Source organism: Suillus clintonianus (genome assembly GCF_016758775.1).
Source record: "Suillus clintonianus strain FC179 chromosome Unknown DEU56scaffold_83, whole genome shotgun sequence".
Lineage (NCBI taxonomy): Eukaryota > Fungi > Basidiomycota > Agaricomycetes > Boletales > Suillaceae > Suillus > Suillus clintonianus.
In genome coordinates this window covers 124,138-141,832 of record NW_024539307.1, presented here as the reverse complement: position 1 = coordinate 141,832, position 17,695 = coordinate 124,138, and the positions used below count along the sequence as shown (strand labels likewise).

The 17,695-nt window shown below is 49.5% G+C and overlaps 5 protein-coding genes and 1 non-coding gene across 6 annotated transcripts; 3 read left to right on the top strand and 3 right to left on the bottom strand.

Annotated features, from left to right (window-relative positions):
* Window positions 1–3,321: 3,321 nt before the first annotated feature.
* On the bottom strand, window positions 3,322–5,018 carry DEU56DRAFT_759119 (uncharacterized protein; the record flags this gene model as incomplete). Its single annotated transcript, XM_041350288.1, has 6 exons — window positions 3,322–3,539; window positions 3,605–3,696; window positions 3,829–3,903; window positions 3,985–4,016; window positions 4,180–4,724; window positions 4,895–5,018. 6 exons carry the CDS (start codon window positions 5,016–5,018, stop codon window positions 3,322–3,324), a joined length of 1,086 nt encoding a protein of 361 aa, XP_041204771.1.
* Window positions 5,019–5,815: 797 nt separating this feature from the next.
* DEU56DRAFT_823942 (glycosyltransferase family 4 protein) lies at window positions 5,816–7,928 on the top strand. The gene is made up of 6 exons (XM_041354232.1): window positions 5,816–6,103; window positions 6,156–6,463; window positions 6,517–6,706; window positions 6,832–7,155; window positions 7,218–7,518; window positions 7,581–7,928. Exons 1-6 carry the CDS (start codon window positions 5,913–5,915, stop codon window positions 7,833–7,835), a joined length of 1,569 nt encoding a protein of 522 aa, XP_041204770.1. The 5' UTR covers window positions 5,816–5,912; the 3' UTR covers window positions 7,836–7,928.
* Window positions 7,929–8,426: 498 nt separating this feature from the next.
* On the bottom strand, window positions 8,427–10,541 carry DEU56DRAFT_823940 (FMN-dependent alpha-hydroxy acid dehydrogenase). The gene is made up of 7 exons (XM_041354231.1): window positions 10,494–10,541; window positions 9,978–10,435; window positions 9,799–9,923; window positions 9,532–9,743; window positions 9,056–9,473; window positions 8,772–9,003; window positions 8,427–8,719 (listed from the first exon to the last, which is right to left on the bottom strand). Exons 2-7 carry the CDS (start codon window positions 10,117–10,119, stop codon window positions 8,550–8,552), a joined length of 1,299 nt encoding a protein of 432 aa, XP_041204769.1. The 5' UTR covers window positions 10,120–10,435; window positions 10,494–10,541; the 3' UTR covers window positions 8,427–8,549.
* DEU56DRAFT_t92 lies at window positions 10,520–10,602 on the top strand. Its single transcript has one exon. It is a non-coding gene; the product is annotated as a tRNA-Phe (tRNA).
* A 414-nt stretch (window positions 10,603–11,016) lies between these two features.
* Window positions 11,017–12,789, top strand: DEU56DRAFT_823938 (ATPase). The gene is made up of 8 exons (XM_041354230.1): window positions 11,017–11,154; window positions 11,211–11,233; window positions 11,291–11,314; window positions 11,366–11,462; window positions 11,522–11,575; window positions 11,625–12,006; window positions 12,056–12,212; window positions 12,263–12,789. The coding sequence occupies exons 1-8, from the start codon at window positions 11,112–11,114 to the stop codon at window positions 12,773–12,775; spliced, it is 1,293 nt and encodes a 430-aa protein (XP_041204768.1). The 5' UTR covers window positions 11,017–11,111; the 3' UTR covers window positions 12,776–12,789.
* Window positions 12,790–16,700: 3,911 nt separating this feature from the next.
* Window positions 16,701–17,607, bottom strand: DEU56DRAFT_903599 (uncharacterized protein). The gene is made up of 4 exons (XM_041356644.1): window positions 17,276–17,607; window positions 17,141–17,187; window positions 16,941–17,072; window positions 16,701–16,891 (listed from the first exon to the last, which is right to left on the bottom strand). The coding sequence occupies exons 1-3, from the start codon at window positions 17,425–17,427 to the stop codon at window positions 16,945–16,947; spliced, it is 327 nt and encodes a 108-aa protein (XP_041204767.1). The 5' UTR covers window positions 17,428–17,607; the 3' UTR covers window positions 16,701–16,891; window positions 16,941–16,944.
* Between the last annotated feature and the right edge of the window lie 88 nt (window positions 17,608–17,695).

The following is a 17,695-nucleotide window of genomic DNA, read 5'->3' as shown; positions in this document are numbered from 1 at the left end:
ACAGCAGTCTTGTGCGTGCATTGTATTGGAGCGCAGATAGTCAGCGAGTAGCGAGTGGATCCTGGGATGGGACAGCAAGAGTATGGGATGTCAAGAGCGGTGAAACTGTCCTGACAATCGAAACCGGGCATAAGTGGGTGAACGCGGTGATGTACTCGCCCAATAACGAAAAAATCGCGACAGGTGGAGACAAAGAAGATGCAGTCAAAATCTGGGATAGCAAGACGGGCAAGCTCATCACCACACTCAAACACGATTCCATAGTGCACAGCTTGACCTGGACGTGGGATGAAAAGAAGCTTATCTCTGGTTCATATGGCCCGATCAGGATTTTCGACACAGCCACTTGGGAGCAGATTGCCATTCTTGAGGGTCACGCAAACATTGTTGACGTCATCTCCTTGTCTCCCAACAACCGCCTCCTTGCAAGTGCATCATTTGATAAAACAGCGCGTCTATGGAATCTCGACACGAATCTCCAGATCGGACCACCCCTCCGGATCCAGCATGAAGCTATAGCTAGCTATAGTAATAATGTGGAGTCCGCAGCTGCCCTTTCTGCTGATGGAAAATTGCTAGTCACTGGTTGCCACAACGGAAATGTGTACACATGGGACATTCACGCTATCCTCAAAGAAGCTGGCCTTGAAGACCTACTACTGCCCGTTCCTGACGTGAGTTTAAACCCCATGGCTCTTCGGTGAAGATGCTAATATCTTCTTCGCAGGTCATAGAGTTGATAGACGTAAGTGGTATATTTCATGACCTTTTCTATCACTGTAACATCAGCATTTTATACCGATGCCACTCAGGCCCAGGACGATGAACTACCACCAGACTTTTTTGATGTTGGACAACCCAGTGTTTATGTGTGTCGTCAGCGTTTCTAAATCAGTTCATATTCTGACATCTTGATCTCAGTCCTCCACAGCATACAATAAACAATATCATTCCTCTGCCCACCGCCGCCCTCTCGCACACTCTTCGAGGAATACGCTCCTCGGCCGCCTTTCAACGCTCTTTCGCCGCTCTCCCTCCAACATTAATCAAGCAACCGAACTTCAGCAACGCCCAAGGCGGTCTATCTTCTCTCACAGCGGCCCTCGTGTCGTCGAGGTTGCTGCGGTGCGGGACAAAAAGGTACGTCTTTGTTTGGGTGCACTTCCAATAAGTGGGGTTCGATGATTTCTGTGTAGACGCTATATACTGCTCCGCGGCCGAAAAAAAAAACCCAGGCCCAACTACAAGGCCAAGCTCAGTCGTCGTCATCGCAATCTCAGCCTGCCGCCACCTCGACTTCCACGGCACCTCTTGCTGCTGCTGCTGCTCCCACTCCTGCTCCCGATACTAATACTGCAATACCAGGTGCAGCAACCGTGCGAACAAACATCCTCCGGTTCTTGTCTCATCTCGTGCTCTTTCTTTGTTGCGCATACCCCCCTCAAGCTGATAGACATTAATGCAGATACCGTATATGTGCCACTACATCGTGGTTGCCTCCAGTTCTTTGGAGTGGTTACCTTACTTTCGTTGTCTTCCACTGGTTTTTAGCAAGCGCACATAAATGTCTTTACATATATCCTGCGTGGGGATCATGCATCAAGTATCTCCTTCTGCCGCCCCGATATGATCGGCCTCAACACCCTTTTGTCGACTCTTGCGAATTGTAGGTGGAAAGCAGAAGCGTTGTAAGCAGCTACACGGAGCTCAGGTGGAACGCGTGGAAACGAACACCGGACTCCGCAGTTGGTCAATGTAACTGCATCCGACACTTACAAAGATTTCATTTGAGCGCTCTGCGTGTCATGCACAAGAGAAGAACAATCCGTCACCCGCAGACCTGGCCGTCTTCCAGACATTCCCTTTGAAGCTGCAAGGATACACGATGTCACTAAAGAAGACGATGTTGATTGGGGTTCGTCACCTCCACTTTCAAGGTGTTCCTATCGAAGAGTCCGCAGATTCAGCTCTCTGATGGTTCTTTAGCCGTTCCACCGTGACTGAGCAGGTAAAACGAGTCAGCAACCACTAAGATATAGCCATTCTTGTCTAACGTTCCTAGGGACCATACACGCTTCTTTTCATGTCGGAAAAAAGTTAGCAAACTTACGACAACGTTAACTGCAATACATTTCAAGGGGTAATTGAAAGGCACCTATAAGGGCGGCGTTGCGTTGAAAGAGCTCTTACGATGCCTTGTAAGCTCTTGTATGTCTTGCAAGTTGTGATCCAGCGTTATTATGGCCCTTGTTTTTCCGATATCTTGAGAACATGCAGTGACGGACAAAGACAGGGATTGTAGAGTGGAGAACGAGCACAACGTGTAGCACGGCGAGGAGCAAGTGAGGGGACGATAGCTGCATTACAGTGTTGTGTAACGTTCAAGTAATATTTGGAGGTTTCCGAGTTGGAACAACCGATGCCATCACTGGTAACACTAGTGATCACCGGCCTGACTTGCCGTTTACCCGTAGACCACCGGGGTGTTCAAAACCTTGGCTGACGACACTGGTCATACCATGTATTCCGGCCCAGAATCAACCGCTCTGGACCATCGTGCTACTTTTAGTCCTGAATTCAGAAGCGCTTTCCTGTTGTAAAAGTTATAAGCTTTGTCTCGATTGCCGGTGTCCGGAGGTTGACGAGCACGCCGAGGAGCTGCGACAAATCTGTCGCTCGTTCAGAATCCGTCCCGGCAGCGGTGGCTGCAGAAACCATCACAGTGAATCTGCAAATCCACAAGATGAGATGAAAGGACGGCCAGCCCCAGCTTATGCCAAAAAGGAGAAGATCGCGGATGGGAGGCACGGAACCAGGGCAAAGTGATGAGACATCCGTAGAGTGAGTTGCATGAACATGGTTATGTATGAATTGGAGATGTAGCTTTTCTAGATTGCGGGCTGGTTGGACGGAAGGCCGTGACATCTACGATAGTGCTTGGTATGTCTGGGTAATGAAAGTTGTCTTGAGCGTAAACTCGCGCCAATGATCCACATGGGTATATAACTCCAGAGGATGACCGAGACAAAATTGACGCAGCCCATGATTTCTTCGCGTGATATGAGTTTTAATGCAGTGCTCAATGTCATCCGAAAGATTCGGGCACAGTCCAACTGGGATCGTCCCAAAGAAGTGTAATTTGGGAAACATGTGTCCAATCGTGTTGTAGGAACATCCGAGCGTAATCGAGGGCCGCAGCACTTCGTGGAAGGATATTTGCAGCCAGACCCCCCACATGGAGTTCGTGTCAAGCGCTCGCACACAGCCACTGCTGGCAAGTGCCCCAGATGCAAGTGGCCAATCGGCATCCAGTTAATGCTATTAGTAAATCGACGTTCTCATGCCCTCAACATCGCCTTGTTCCACATAACTTCCACTGACTCTGCAATAGGCCAGGCTGTACTTCACTCCAATACTCATCGAAGTTCTGATCGTGTGCTCGCCCACATTTGCAAGCTCGAGTACTCGGAGTTTTCTTGCGATACCGATATTGACGAACGTTCGTACTTTGTTGACACCGGTGGAGAGCATTAATGGTACTTGGCGACCATTGCCCAAGTCCTAGTTAGTGAGCAAAATATCAGCTGGCTGGCTCTGTTCGTACCTCCGATATACTGGCCATAACTGTCAGTACTTCGAGTCTTCTTGAAATCGTCACACTTGAAAGTAACCATAACAGGAACTTCGGCCGCACCACTGGCGGTATCGTATAATCATGAGCAATCGACGTCAAGAAACGTGTACAGTCGTCAAACCTCATCCTGTGGTTGTCATGTAGCGTGCTGTGTGTGTTCTAAGAACCTTCTAGGATTCCACTAGTGCACACACCGAGGCAGTACCGGGAGGTTTTCACATGTCGAGCACAGATTACGTGGCGATGTTTGGCATGTTCCACTCGAAACTCTACATGCGCATTTGAGGCGAATATGTACGATTATGGACCCCAAATTCTAGAACACGGGTTCCTCACGACACCGCCCCCACCTCTGTCCCCACCTCCAGTGTCCTCCACTGCCCTGCGTGTGTAACGACATGAAACCCGGAAATTCGGGTTGATTTGGTTCGGGTTATCGCAAAGCCTGGCGCCCTCTTTCTACCTTGTCAACCAGTGTGATATGAGCTTCTACCGTATATGATTTGGTGGTAGATTATTCAAGATGGATCAGGGGCCTCAAGCACCAGGCTCGCATCTTCGTGGGCGATGGGTACCACAGCGGGCAGCACAACGACTTGGTTGTCAATGGTGTCCCCATTGTCGGCTAATGAAGATGTGCTAGGGGTTTTAATGCCACCTAATGTATGAAGCTCCACGGCTTCACTGTCAACCAAAGTATTGTCGATACTAGGCGCAAAAGTGGCGAAGCTCGGTGAGCGAGTGTTGGGGCGAGTGTTGAACTCTGTGCTTCTGCCCGCCAATGAGGCGCGGGCAGGTGATTGGGCAACACGAGATAGAGTTGATTCATGGTGTGTAACATTTATGGTAGACCGAGGAATGCCACTGCGGGATGCTTGTGTCCACCAGTGCCAATAGAATGAGAACGTCCCAAATATCCTCCTGGAGGAGGAAATGCTACGTCCAGGAGTCGCAGTGGAGTGCACAGGTGTGGCTGTGTTAGAGGTGGGCACGGAAGTTACACGGACAGGGATTGCGCGGAATGAACTCAGAGAGGTAGGTCGGAACCATGCTAAAGCGGAGAGCGATAGAATGAGGCCAAGGAATATAGCTGTCGCGGACGTGTTGTCAGTATCATGAAAAACAAGTGTCAAGGTGAAAGGAGGAAGCTATGACAATGGCCGCAAAGGCTCTAACAATCGGAAGGAAACAAACAAGCGAAAGATCAGGTAACCCTTTTACCCGATTCATTACCAAAGGATTCGAGGAACACAAACTCACCGACCATGACGACGACACCAATGATGGTATGACGATCCATGGACCCAGACTGACTCGGATCACTGCGAATAAGAATACTGGTTGCTGGGAGTGACTTGATAGGTTGGGTCTTAAAAGGAGCCATGAATGATGTGTGCTAGATAATGATGCAAGGGAACGAAGGGGGAGGTGCAAGACAGGGAGTAGTAGGATCTAAGGAGGTGCTGTCACGGTTTATATGGGTGAGTGTCGATAGTGGTAGGAAGACTAAGGAAGCGCCCATCCCCAGCGCTGAAAGGATTCTCGATTAGTGGACACAAGTACCCGTCCGCCATAACCGGACCATGTTGCATATGGTAGTTGGGAAGGTTTTGCCACCCAAATTTAAGAGCTTTAGACTTTACACCCCCACATTTCATGGGAATCTAGTACTTTTCCTGAGTCAAAGGCGAAAGTCGCTCATCCGAGGGGCAACATCGCTGCCAGCAGCTAAAAGCGAATCTCGCAGAAAACGCAGAGAACCGTATATTGTTACATGTGGTCATGTGGTCGGGATTCATCGGAATGAGATAAAAGAGAAGAAAATATCCCAAGCGCACCTTTGCTGTGGACGCTGGCCATCTGAGGTGGAACCTCAACTCATATGGGTCGACTTTGGGCCTACTGCGGTTCCTGCATGGTAAACACGAGGTGGCGCTTTCTTGGTGGTTTGGATGAACCCAACTTTGAATTGTTCTGCCACGATACACCAATAATATCGATGACAGCTGATGCAGGTTGAACAATGAACGTTGATGGCCGTCCATGCATGTGATGTGCGAGTGCCGTTGACGGTTGGGATGTCTTTGCCGCGGTTTGTGCCGCGGCAACCAAAACGGGACATTAGTCATGTTTGTGGCAGTGAAGTGGCAGTGTTGATTATCCTTTAGTGCGGACTTGGTGCGGACACGTATTTCAAAGGCTCTTGCCGTCGGCGAGCCTCAAGGCTCAGATCTCAGAGCCTTACCGATTTTTGTCTTAAACCATACAGTACTTGAGCATGACCTCGATGAGGGATGCTATTGCTCTGCTGTGCATTCTTCTATCAGGACTCCTTGGTGTCATCATTTTTACTGCTTACACAAAGGCACTTGCTAGACGCTCAGCAGAAGCTCGCCAGGCCATTATCAAGAACCTTGGCCTCCCCGCCACATCAAACCCCAAATTTATCGGTTTCTTCCATCCCTACTGGTATGTATTTTCTGCCAAGGACTGGGATGCTTGACTCATGAAACTTATGCAGCAATGCTGGTGGAGGAGGGGAACGTGTCCTCTGGACTGCTATAGCAGCCACCCAACGTGCCCATCCTAATTGCGTCTCATTAGTGTATACTGGAGACGTAGACGCGACCAAAGAACAAATAATAGCTCAAGTCGAAGCACGTTTTGATATCTCTCTTGACCCGAACTCTTTGCATTTCGTCTTCCTCAAGAAGAGACGCCTAGTGGAGGACGCCGCCTGGCCACGCTTTACACTTCTTGGCCAGAGTCTTGGGTCCATGATCCTCGCTTGGGAAGCCTTGGCCCAAGTCATCCCAGACCTATACATTGGTGGGCCTACTTGTTTTAGATACTGTTGGGCAATCGATGTTCATACTGCCTAGACAGCATGGGCTACGCTTTCACATTCCATGTAGTTGCATGGATTACTAAGGGCTCCATACCTATGGGTGCATATGTACATTATCCAACAATCAGTACGGACATGCTGGCCCGGGTGAAGGCCAGGAAGGCGGGTCATACCAACCGTGGAGATGTCGCAGGCTCGTTGGTATTGAGCTACGGAAAAATATGGTAAGTGCTAGTCATCCACCATCCACCTTTCGTATTCTTGCTCCATCTAGAATTTTGTCCCTGTTGTAGTTCTATTTGCAACTCTGGTATTGTGATGGCACTTCTGATAACACTTTCTCGCGCAGGTATTATCGTTTCCTAATGTATCACTACTCCCTGGCACTCTCCCGCCCTTCCTTCATCATGGCCAACTCCAGCTGGACAAAGAACCATGTCGATGCGATACTCTCGCACTCTGACCCCGTCATGAACACCCTGCACTACCTTAACCCACTCATCCTTCTTCGTCTCTTTGCGACTACTTTTAAGAGGTCGAGAGAACTTCACACCGAACCAGCAAACAAGAAACGAGAAGCCAAGATTGTCTACCCACCATGCGATACCCGCGAGATGGAACAATTCTCTTTAGACGAGAGGGAAAGAATCATACTGAGTATCGCTCAATTCAGGTAAAATTTTATCACATTTTTCATTTATTGCTGGAGCTCAAGTGTTGCTTTTGCTTTTAAAGGCCAGAAAAAGATCACCCCGCACAACTTCGCGCATTTGCGCAGCTGTTGGCCGATCACCCAACCTATTCTTCTGGTTCCACTTCTGCGAAACTTTTCCTACTGGGCGGCGCGCGTAACGCGGACGATCACGCACGCGTGCAATCCCTTAGAAATCTTGCAGAAGAACTGAAGATTACCCCTCACGTCCAGTTCATCGTCAACGCAAGCTACCCCGAGATGCTCGGCTGGCTCGCAATGGCCACCATCGGGCTCAGCACGATGGTGGACGAACATTTCGGGATAAACGTCGTTGAATTCATGGTGCGAATTCCCTGTTTTACCTTTTTCCCGTTCGATAGCGACTTACCTGTGACTATATCTAGGCTGCAGGGGTCATTCCTGTGACGCATGCTTCCGGTGGACCACTTCATGATATTGTCGTACCTCTGGACGGTGAAGCAACGGGATTCCATGCGCGGGATTCGCAGAGCTTCGCGAATGCCATGCACACGGTGTTGAGCATGAGTAAATCGGAGGAGTTAGCGATGAGGAAGCGGGCACGTACGTGGGCTGTGACTACATTTGCCGAGGAGCGGTTCGTAGAGGGTTGGGAAGCTGCTTGGAAAGGGTGGGTATGATGAGTGTAGTGTCTTTGCTCTTCGCGAAATCGTCGTTTACATAAATGATCTATAAACTTATCAGTAAATAATCATTCCCTGCTCCTTCATTCACTTCTGGCGACTTCGGCATCGTAAATCTGCCATCCGATTTGCCAGGGCCTACTAGCTTCTGTTCATTGGCACTGACTAGTTCTGGTGGGTGTGACTACTTATGCATCGTGAAATCATTCTATGATGTGCCACCTCCATGAGCTGGAGGCCAGTCGTCCACATCGAGTCGTGGGCCAAAGACGATAAGATAGTCGCTCATTCCCTTGCGGCTGCCTTCGACAACGACTCTGATGGCGCTTCTCAAGGGAGAATCACACCTGAGATGTGCATCGTATCTGCACCGTCGATTCCGGACTCTGCAGCTGCCGAGACGGCGAAGTCCTAGTACCACCAAGCGCGCCAGAAAAACATTATTTCTATCATCAGGCGCGGCAGAGCGGCCCAGGCTCATGTGGTCTGCCTGATTAGCCAATGCACAAAAACGCTAACCTACGGAAACACGGCGCGAAAACCGCAGCTTCTAAAGGCCCAGGCGTCACGACAAACTTTCGGGACGAGTTTTCCTACATTCCTGCAATGTTAACCTTCGAGATGTCATTTGGAGTACGTTGTTCATAATAATACAGCACTTCTAGGGCAAATGAATGAATTGATGCGTTAATATGCAATGCAATCTGCTGTTCAATCATCCACGGGTTCGAGAAGCTCGTCTCGCTTCCCAATGAGGTCATTGACATCACTGTACCCGCAGAGACCCATTGTGATATGCATATCAGCCACGGTTTGCATCAAAATCTGCTCGACTCCTGCCTGGCCGGCAATGGAAAGACCATACATGTATGGACGAGCAACTAGAATTGTTTAGTACAAAAGCGGCACTGGAGAAAAAGTCATGATACTTACTAAGGACACCTTGTGCACCCATTGCCATGGCCTTGATAACATCACTGCCTGTGCGGATGCCAGAGTCGAAGAGCACCGTCAGGTCGCCTTTCGTCTGCGCAGCGAGGACCTTCGGCGAGCGCATGACCTTGGATAACGCATCCAAGGAGCCAATAGCACCGTCGACTTGCCGTCCACCGTGATTGGACACAATGATGCCGTGAATGCCCATTTCGATAGCTTTCTCCGCATCCTGTTGCGAGGGTTATCACAAGTCATTGAACTAAAAAAAAAAATGAACTTACGGACACCCGCTGAATCCCTTTCAGAATGATAGGTCCATCCCAGTGATCCTTGATAAACTGTAGGTCATCCCAGGACCTGAAAGTGCCTGAATTGGTTTCTCCGAGCCACGCCTTCCCCAGTTTCATTGCTTTCTGGGCGTCCGCGTCACCTGCGTTCAACGCTGCGTTTCTGACCTTCTCTGGCTCGAATGGGAACTTGGTGGTCTCGTGCACAGGTTCGTATCCGGAGCGCTTCATGAACACGGGGTCGGACAAGCCAACTTGGATGCCGACGCCGTAGTAGAATGGTATATAGGCAGTGTCAAGGTCGTGTGGACGCCAACCCAAGAGCATGGTATCGAGCGTGATGACGAGCGCAGTGAAGCCTGCAGTTTTGGCACGATTGAGAAGAGATATTGTTATCTCGTCTGTGACTGGCCTGAGGTGTTCACAGTCAAGTTGTGATAAGTGGAATGGTGGTGCGAGATTAAGCTTACCAGTAGAGCTGATACCAACGCTGACCATTTGGCCCGTTTGCCTTTGCGATATCCTCGATTGAGCGGGATGACGCTGAGCTCATGATGTAAGGGATGCCACAGGCAGCGGCGGCCCTTGCAGTTGCGAGTTCACCGTCTGCGTGCAAGATACCCTGTACACCTACGGGGGCAATGAAGAGAGGCGCGTGGAATTTCTCTCCAAGGATTGTTGTCTACCAGACGCAGTACTACATTAGACAGGGGTATCAAGCGCCCATAAATACTCACTTCGACATTTCTTTTGGTGCAGTCCTTGAGCATTGCAGGGACAATTTTCCACCGGTTGAACGCACGCCTATTTGCGGCGTCTGTCGAGCACGTCCCTGCACTCCCAAATGTGTACATGTATGCCGCTAGGACGCTCATCTAAATGAAGAGTTGCGACTTGAGGGGATGATAACACTCACGAAGATGGTCTTTCATGACCTCCCGGGCTTTATCTTCTATCTCTTTCACTGCGAAAGAGCCTAGGACGGGCGGCTTTGCCTGTCCATAGATATCCATGAAGTATTTCATCCATCGAGTCGATTGGGCGGGGACAGCCGTCATAGCTATAATGGAGGAGGGTATGATAGAGAGTCTGGGAAGGCCATGGTAGACATGTCGACTTATTTAAGGCAGCATTCAACAAGCAGCATCTACCCGAAAAGCCGACGTGGCTAGGGAACGTGACGGGGATTGAAGTATGCAATTCTGTCCGCTATCTGACCACATGATACGTACTTACGAGAGATTTGCTTGCTGAATCATGTTGATATTTCCGGAGTGGGGCCGTTCTCCCGCTTTCCGTGGGCACTCTGATTCGCAGAATGTTTTAGCTGGCTTCAAGGAACTTCGCCAACGGATGTCCACGTAGTTGTAGCAACTACCTTGCACCGAACTGAGTTATGCGTTCACCTATATAGGATGGAACGTTCACATACTGGTTGAGTGTGTGATTGAATTCGTAGCCGGGGTAGCTCAGCTGGGAGAGCAACAGACTGAAGTGCGAATGTTTTCTGGAGGTCCCGTGTTCAATCCACGGTCCTGGCATATTTTTTGTTTTCCTTTCGTGACAACAAGCAAGATAGTGGCGTAGTCGGTTTGATGGGGGATAACGAATCTATGAGATCTTGAGAGCTTGGACTTCTACTTTAGCAAGCGAAAAGGATTAAATAAATTTAGCCAGACTACATATATAGGCGACGAACAACTTGTGGATAAAATTGAGGCGAGATTTGAGTGGTTCACAGACGAGTTTGTGAGCCAGTGCTAGCGGCCATCCACGCTAAGTAGGGACAGCTTGCGACAGTCCTGAATCAGTGCGTGCTAATTGCTTTCACCCGATGACCGTTATAACATGTTCAAGTGATGTTTGACTCTATTGAATTCTAAAGGTCTTGCCAAATATACACAAATAACAGAAGTGATTACTGACTCGCTACAGCAGTGCAGCTGCCAGTCATCACGCCTCCTCCTCATTTTTATAACAGAGTTGTGGGCACAAGTATTTGCCTGCTTTTTGATTATACAATAATTAATCAAGCTTCCGTTCCTTTTCAATGACATCTTCTCTGAGCACGAGACGCCTCATAATCCTTGATGGTATGTTTTACCGCTGCTTCCATTTACGACCACTGCTCATGCTGGTACGATCGCAGTTGCTCTATTTCTAGCTTCGCAGGTGATTATTCATTTCGTCCATCGTTATACTGCTGTTAGCTGAGAGTCCACGTGTCAGGCAGCGGTTTACTGTGCTATTCGTGTGCGTCTCCGTCATGGAAATTTACGGGAAGCACAATTAATCTCCTTGTAGTGGTACTTCAGGCGGGGCGATGACCGATCAACAAAGAGCGCTGAGGCAATCAAGAAGCTCATCGGACAGAAGAACCTCAAGCTGGATGAGTACGAGAGTGCGCGTGACCTCCTCGGCTATGCCTCGTTTCCTGCTGACCTCTGGGATTTTTCGCAGGAGCGATATCGAAGGAAGTTGTTCATCCAGACGAAATTAATGTTCGATTTCAGGGTTAGTTCGCCGTCCAGATGAATTCACAATGTCAACCAACATTTCTTAGACATCGGGGGTCTGGAGCCAATCGTATCATCTCTCCGCGAAACGATCATCTATCCTTTAATCCACCCAGCTCTTTTCACCTCAGCCTCTCCCCTCCTTGGAGCCCCAAAAGGTGTTTTACTATATGGACCGCCAGGATGCGGGAAGACTATGCTCGCGCGCGCGCTGGCTAAAGAATCGGGCGCAACGTTTATTAATGTTCCCGCATCAACACTCACAAATAAGTGGTTTGGTGAGTCCAACAAGCTAGTCGCAGGTCTATTCAGCCTCGCGCGGAAGGTCCAACCTGCTATCATATTTGTCGACGAGATCGACTCCTTCCTGAGGGAACGCCGTGGGGACGACCACGAGGTCATGGGTATGATGAAGGCAGAATTCATGACGTGAGCTCTACGTTTGTTGATTGATCTTTGGCTGATCTCGGGTGCTCAGTTCATGGGACGGCTTGACGTCAGGCTCTGACAGGATACTAGTGCTGGGCGCAACGAACAGACCAGGTGACATTGATCCTGCAATCTTGAGGCGCATGCCGAAGCGGTTCGCTGTGGGTCTTCCGGATGCAGAACAGAGATTCAAAATTCTATCCCTAGTACGTGTCTATACCATCGAATTAAGAATGCTCACTCTGAACTCCATTAGATGCTCAAGGACACGAAACTGGATCCCCATCTTTCCTTGCGCGCCCTTGCTTCTCAGACACCAAGCTTCTCTGGTTCTGATTTACGTGAATTATGTCGCAATGCTGCTATGGTCCCAGTGAGGGAATGTATGCGCGCCATGGAGCATGACGAAGAGGCGTTGACGAAGGTCGAGAAAGAGGTGCGTTTTGAGTTATCTCTGGTGAATTTCACCAACCACAAATATCAGGGTTTCAACATGCGTCCACTCGCCCTCAGCGATTTCTACGAAGCGGAGGGATCGACACTCCAAGCACCTGATCCAGACGATGAACTCATATCATTGCAAGCATTCGTTGATGCCCACACAGAGCCGAGTCCACTGACAGACGAGGACAGTAAAGTTCTAGCTATCGGGAAGTTTGTCGGGTACGAGAGTGATAACGAGTCGAGATTCCAGACGGACGACGAATCGACGGTGCTTGACGGCGACGATCCATCGACATTGAAAGATGAGAGCAGTGATGATTCATAATACCTACCCCATCCGTTGTGCCTCAATTTCTGATTATTGAGTAGCACTGATTATTATCATATAGACTAGACATGACTTATCATCTCCGCTATGAGAAAATTGATACAGGAGAAACTCTCGGATTAGGTGTTGCAGGATCACCATTATGTATCGCGGCATGGTATGTATCCTGTGTAATGCCCTGAGGGACAGAGTCTCCAAGGAGCTTTCAGGAGCTTCAGGTCCACTTCGGGCACTCTCTGACTCTGACGGGCCCCCTACTGTGCGTAAAGACTTTATCCGATATTCCAAGAAGTACTGGACTCCTGCAGTTGACCTTATCGCATGTCTATTGGTGGCGCGCGCATACGCAGGATGGCGTTGACTCTCGCTATCATCAACTGCCGTCCCATGTTCCTCCTCGTCCTCCTCTAGGTTCTCGGGTTCCTGCGCCCCTGCTTACCCCAATGAATCGTTGTTACCTCCCACCACTGGCACTATCTCTGAGCCCCTGACATTTTCTGTATGTCGAGTTAGCAGATATACTCACAAAGTCTTAGAAACAGGCCCCACCACAACCTACTTGCTTGGTCCCGGCCGTTCAGTCGATGCCCCCGGCGCAGTGACTCTCAAGTCCCAAGCGCAAAGTCTGTCTGGACGACTTCAAGTTCCTGGCCGTCCATCCTGGGTAAGAATAATTTTTGCCCTGCATCAACAAGAATGATAACCTTGAACTCCCGGGCCAACTATCGCTCAATTCCATGTTCGTTTAGTATCGTCAGTCGTCGCTTACCAGCGTCTATTTGGCGGATGTTCTGCCTTCTTGTGAAGCACACAGAGGTTGCGGCCATAGTCCCGGGCTTTCGTGGATATTGAATTCAATCCATTGCACGAGTATCACCATTGAGGCCCTTCACATAGAGGCGGCAGAAGGAGATACGTGATGTATGATCCCCACAGGGTGTATGTAAAGATATTTATGTGTGCTTGTTAAAAACTAGCGAAAGACAGCAACAATGAGGTGACCACTCTAAAGAACTTGATGCAACGATGATATAGTGGTCCATATACCGTATCTGCATTAACGTCTATCAGCTTGAGGGGGGTATGCGCAACAAAGAAAGAGCACGAGATGAGACAAGAACCGGAGGATGTTTGTTCGCACGGTTTCTGCACCTGGTATTGCAGTATTAGTATCGGGAGCAGGAGTGGGAGCGGCAGCAGGAGGTGCCGTGGAAGTCGAGGCGGCGGCAGGCTGAGATTGCGATGACGACGATTGAGCTTGGCCTTGTGGTTGGGCCTGTGTTTTTTTTTTTCGGCCGCGGAGCAACATATAGCGCCTACATCGAAATAATCAAACCCCACTTATTGGAAATGCACCCAAACAAAGACGTACCTTTTTGTCCCGCACCGCAGCAACCTCGACGACACGAGGGCCGCTGTGAGAGAAGATAGACCGCCTTGAACGTTGCTGAAGTTCGGTTGCTTGATTAATGCTGGAGGGAGAGCGGCGAAAGAGCGTTGAAAGGCCTCTGAAGAGCGTTATCCTCGAAGAGTGTGCGAGAGGGCGGCGGTGGGCAGAGGAACGGTATTGGTTACTGTATGTTGTGGAGGCCTGAGATCAAGAGGTCAGAATAAAAAATGATTGAGAATGGCTGAGGACGCACATAAACACTGGGTCGTCCACCATCGAAAAAGTCTGGTGGGAGTAGTTCATCGTCCTGGCCCTGCGTGGCATCGGCCTAAAATGCCGATGTTACAGCGATCGAAATGGTCAAGAAATGCACCACGTACGTCTAACAACTCTATGACCTGCAAAAAAGACATTAGCATCATCTTCACCAAAGAGCCATGAGATTTGAACTCACATCAGGAACAAGCAGGAGGTCTTCCAGGCCAGCTTCTTTGAGGATGGCGTGAATGTCCCATGTGTACACATCTCCGTTCTGGCACCCAATGGCTAGTATTTTTCCATGATCGGAAAGGGCTGCGGACTCCAAGTCATCTTCATGCTGGAGGGGTGGTCCGATCGGGAGATTCGTGTCGAGATCCCATAGACGCGCTGTTTTATCCCATGATGTACTTGCAAGGAGGCGGTTGTTGGAAGACAACGAGATGGCACTGACACGATATGTGTGACCCTCAAGAACTGCAATCTGCTCCCAAGTGGCTGTGTCGAATATCCCAATGAGGTCATATGAACCGGAGATAAGCTTCTTTCCGTCCGATGTCCATGCCAAGCTCAAAATTGGTCCGTCGAGTGTGGTGATCAACTTGCCCGTCTTGCTATCCCAGATTTTGACTGCATCGTGCCCGGATCCGCCCGTCACGATGTAGTCATTATCGGGCGAGTACATCACCGCGTTCGCCCACTTATGCCCGGTTTCGATTTTCAGGACAGTTTCACCGCTGTTGGCATCCCATACTCTTGCTGTCCCATCCCAGGATCCACTCGCTACTCGCTTACCATCTACACTCCAGCACAATGCACACACAACACTGGTGTGTCCCGTCCATTTGGCGATGACCTTTCTCGTCTCGACGTTCCACAATCTCATCGTCCCGTCGCCGCTTCCGCTTGCAACTGTCTCGCCGTTTGGGGAGAATGACACAGACCACACTTGTTCGTTTTTTTTACTTCGCCAGTCCTCACCTATCTGTGCACCGCTCTCTAGGTCCCATAATCGGAGTGAGCCGTCTAATGAACATGTGATTATGTGTCGTCCGCTGGGCAGATAGACAACACCTTTTACCCAACTGGTATGGCCTCGCATCGTCCGGAGTGGCGCGACTGCTGGTGCCTCGCTGGCGGATGATGAAATGGTCGGCGCTGGGGATTCCATAATACAGATTGGGGACTATCGATGCAAGAAAAGTATGCTGAGATCTTTGAACCAGACCGGGGTATTCAGACGGCAATGACTGCTGGTGAGTCCAGGGGTACTTCTTTTACGTTAGCCCTTGTCAGAAAGAAGCCGTTGCTCACAAGACAACCTACTTACAGGAATCTAGTCCTCACCCTTGAAGACAGCTTCAAGACTGTATGCAGGACTCGCTGCGCCGTTATTCGAGACTATGCAAGAGATCTTGCTGTGTATGGGTCGAAGGCGCTGTAGTAAGCAAGTGATTAGCTTTAATCTGCAGAAGAGCCACAGCATCACTCACGAGAAGCACCGTTCAAACGAACACAGTGCTCAAATCACCCCAGCGATCAATGGATATTTAGTTGGGAGAAGAGGAAGTTGGGCGCTCATCGTTCAGGCCGTCTTTTCTTATTTAGGTGCGTCCCATGTGTCAACCTGTTCCTCTCACAGCTTCAGTGCTGTGTAAATGAAGCGCTCAGGTCTGCGACGGGCGCGATGTGCGTCTTCTTGTACGTAAGGGACCTCATGCTGGCGACAAAAGTCGCATTCTTCTACCTTATTCGATGCTTTTCGGGATTGGGACTGTATCGCAACTGCTGTCGTTGAAGCTGCCAGGAAGGTGGAACAATGAAGCGACATTACTTACTGCATAGTAAGCGCCGGGCGACCATGGAATTAGCAGAACGATGTTCTGTGATACGGACAACAGTGAAGTACCATGCACTTTGTTCCCGTCATAATCAAGATCAACTCCAGAAATCAGTCCAAAGTTCGAAGCGCAGGTGGGCGAGTTCTCTGGATTTGGTCGCGCAACTGTGCATGTTGAGGAGCTACAAAATCTGCCCTTGGCCCAGCTAAAAAGTGTTCTGTTACTCTTTCCAAGACGGGTAGCGCCCGTCAGTGATGAAGCCGTTGTCGATCACTGCGAGGAAATGAGAGATGATTTGGAACGTTTCATGTTGATGCTGCTTAGCCGGTCGAAGCACTTTGAAAGGTAAGTTGGTGTCGACTCATTAATATAATACCTGCTGCAGCAAATTCATTCATCGTCGTCAACCTGTTTTTTTGAAGAATTTGGACATGTATGCCTGGCCGCTTTATTCTGGACGAGGAACAGGATTGCCTCAAGACTGGGTATTGGCTGATAATGCGAAAGGAATGTCAATACCCTAAGTGATGCCTCCTGCATCGTACATATTGTATCTGCATCGTTATTCTATACCGCTCTCTCGAGATGTCATTTTACCATCCTGAGATAAAGAACACAATATACCTGGAACCCAGATGAAACAAAAGAGGCGGCAGTAACTCGTGGCACTCACTTTATCATCCAGGACCTGAAACGTGAAACACGTTGGCCGCCAGTACGAGCCACGTCGCTAGGCAGAACCAAACCGGAGATGCAATTGAGACCGCACCAATGCCAGCAGTGCGCAAGATGAGGACAGACAATGCTGCAACGAAGAACAACATTCTCTCAAAGAATGAGCCAGCGATCCGTAGAATGTAACTGGAAACACACCCAAATCAGCAGCCCAAACGACAGACTCAGGGGAAAGAATCTCGAAACTAAGCGTAGAATGCGACATCCGTACCGTGAAAGAGACCTGCTTGCGGATATAAAGAATACAGGTCATAGAAAAGACATGAAACTTACCACATCTTTAGCGAAGTCTCGCCGACTATCATTCCACCTGTCCAGCCAGGATCAGTGAGACCACTATAAAGAGCCCATGACGCAGAGGGTAAACACATGCTAGAAGAGTTGCCGACATCTGAATCTCCTCTGAATGGGTTGGACCGCTGCATGAAAGCTGATATCAAACATCACAGCGGACTGAGATGGTCCTTTCCAATAACAAGAGATTGACAGTGTTGGATCAGTAGTAGCAGGACAGAAAGGAGACTCCTGTGCGACTGAAATGCGCCGTCTTGACAATGTGCCTCAAATAGCAGATGAACATGCGAATATATCGTCCACTCACGGAGACTCGACTGAAAGCAATAAACTCTGATTCTTCAGTACTGCGTCGTCCGCGACCTACGCTTCTTAAGCGGAGAACATAACGGCCAGTAG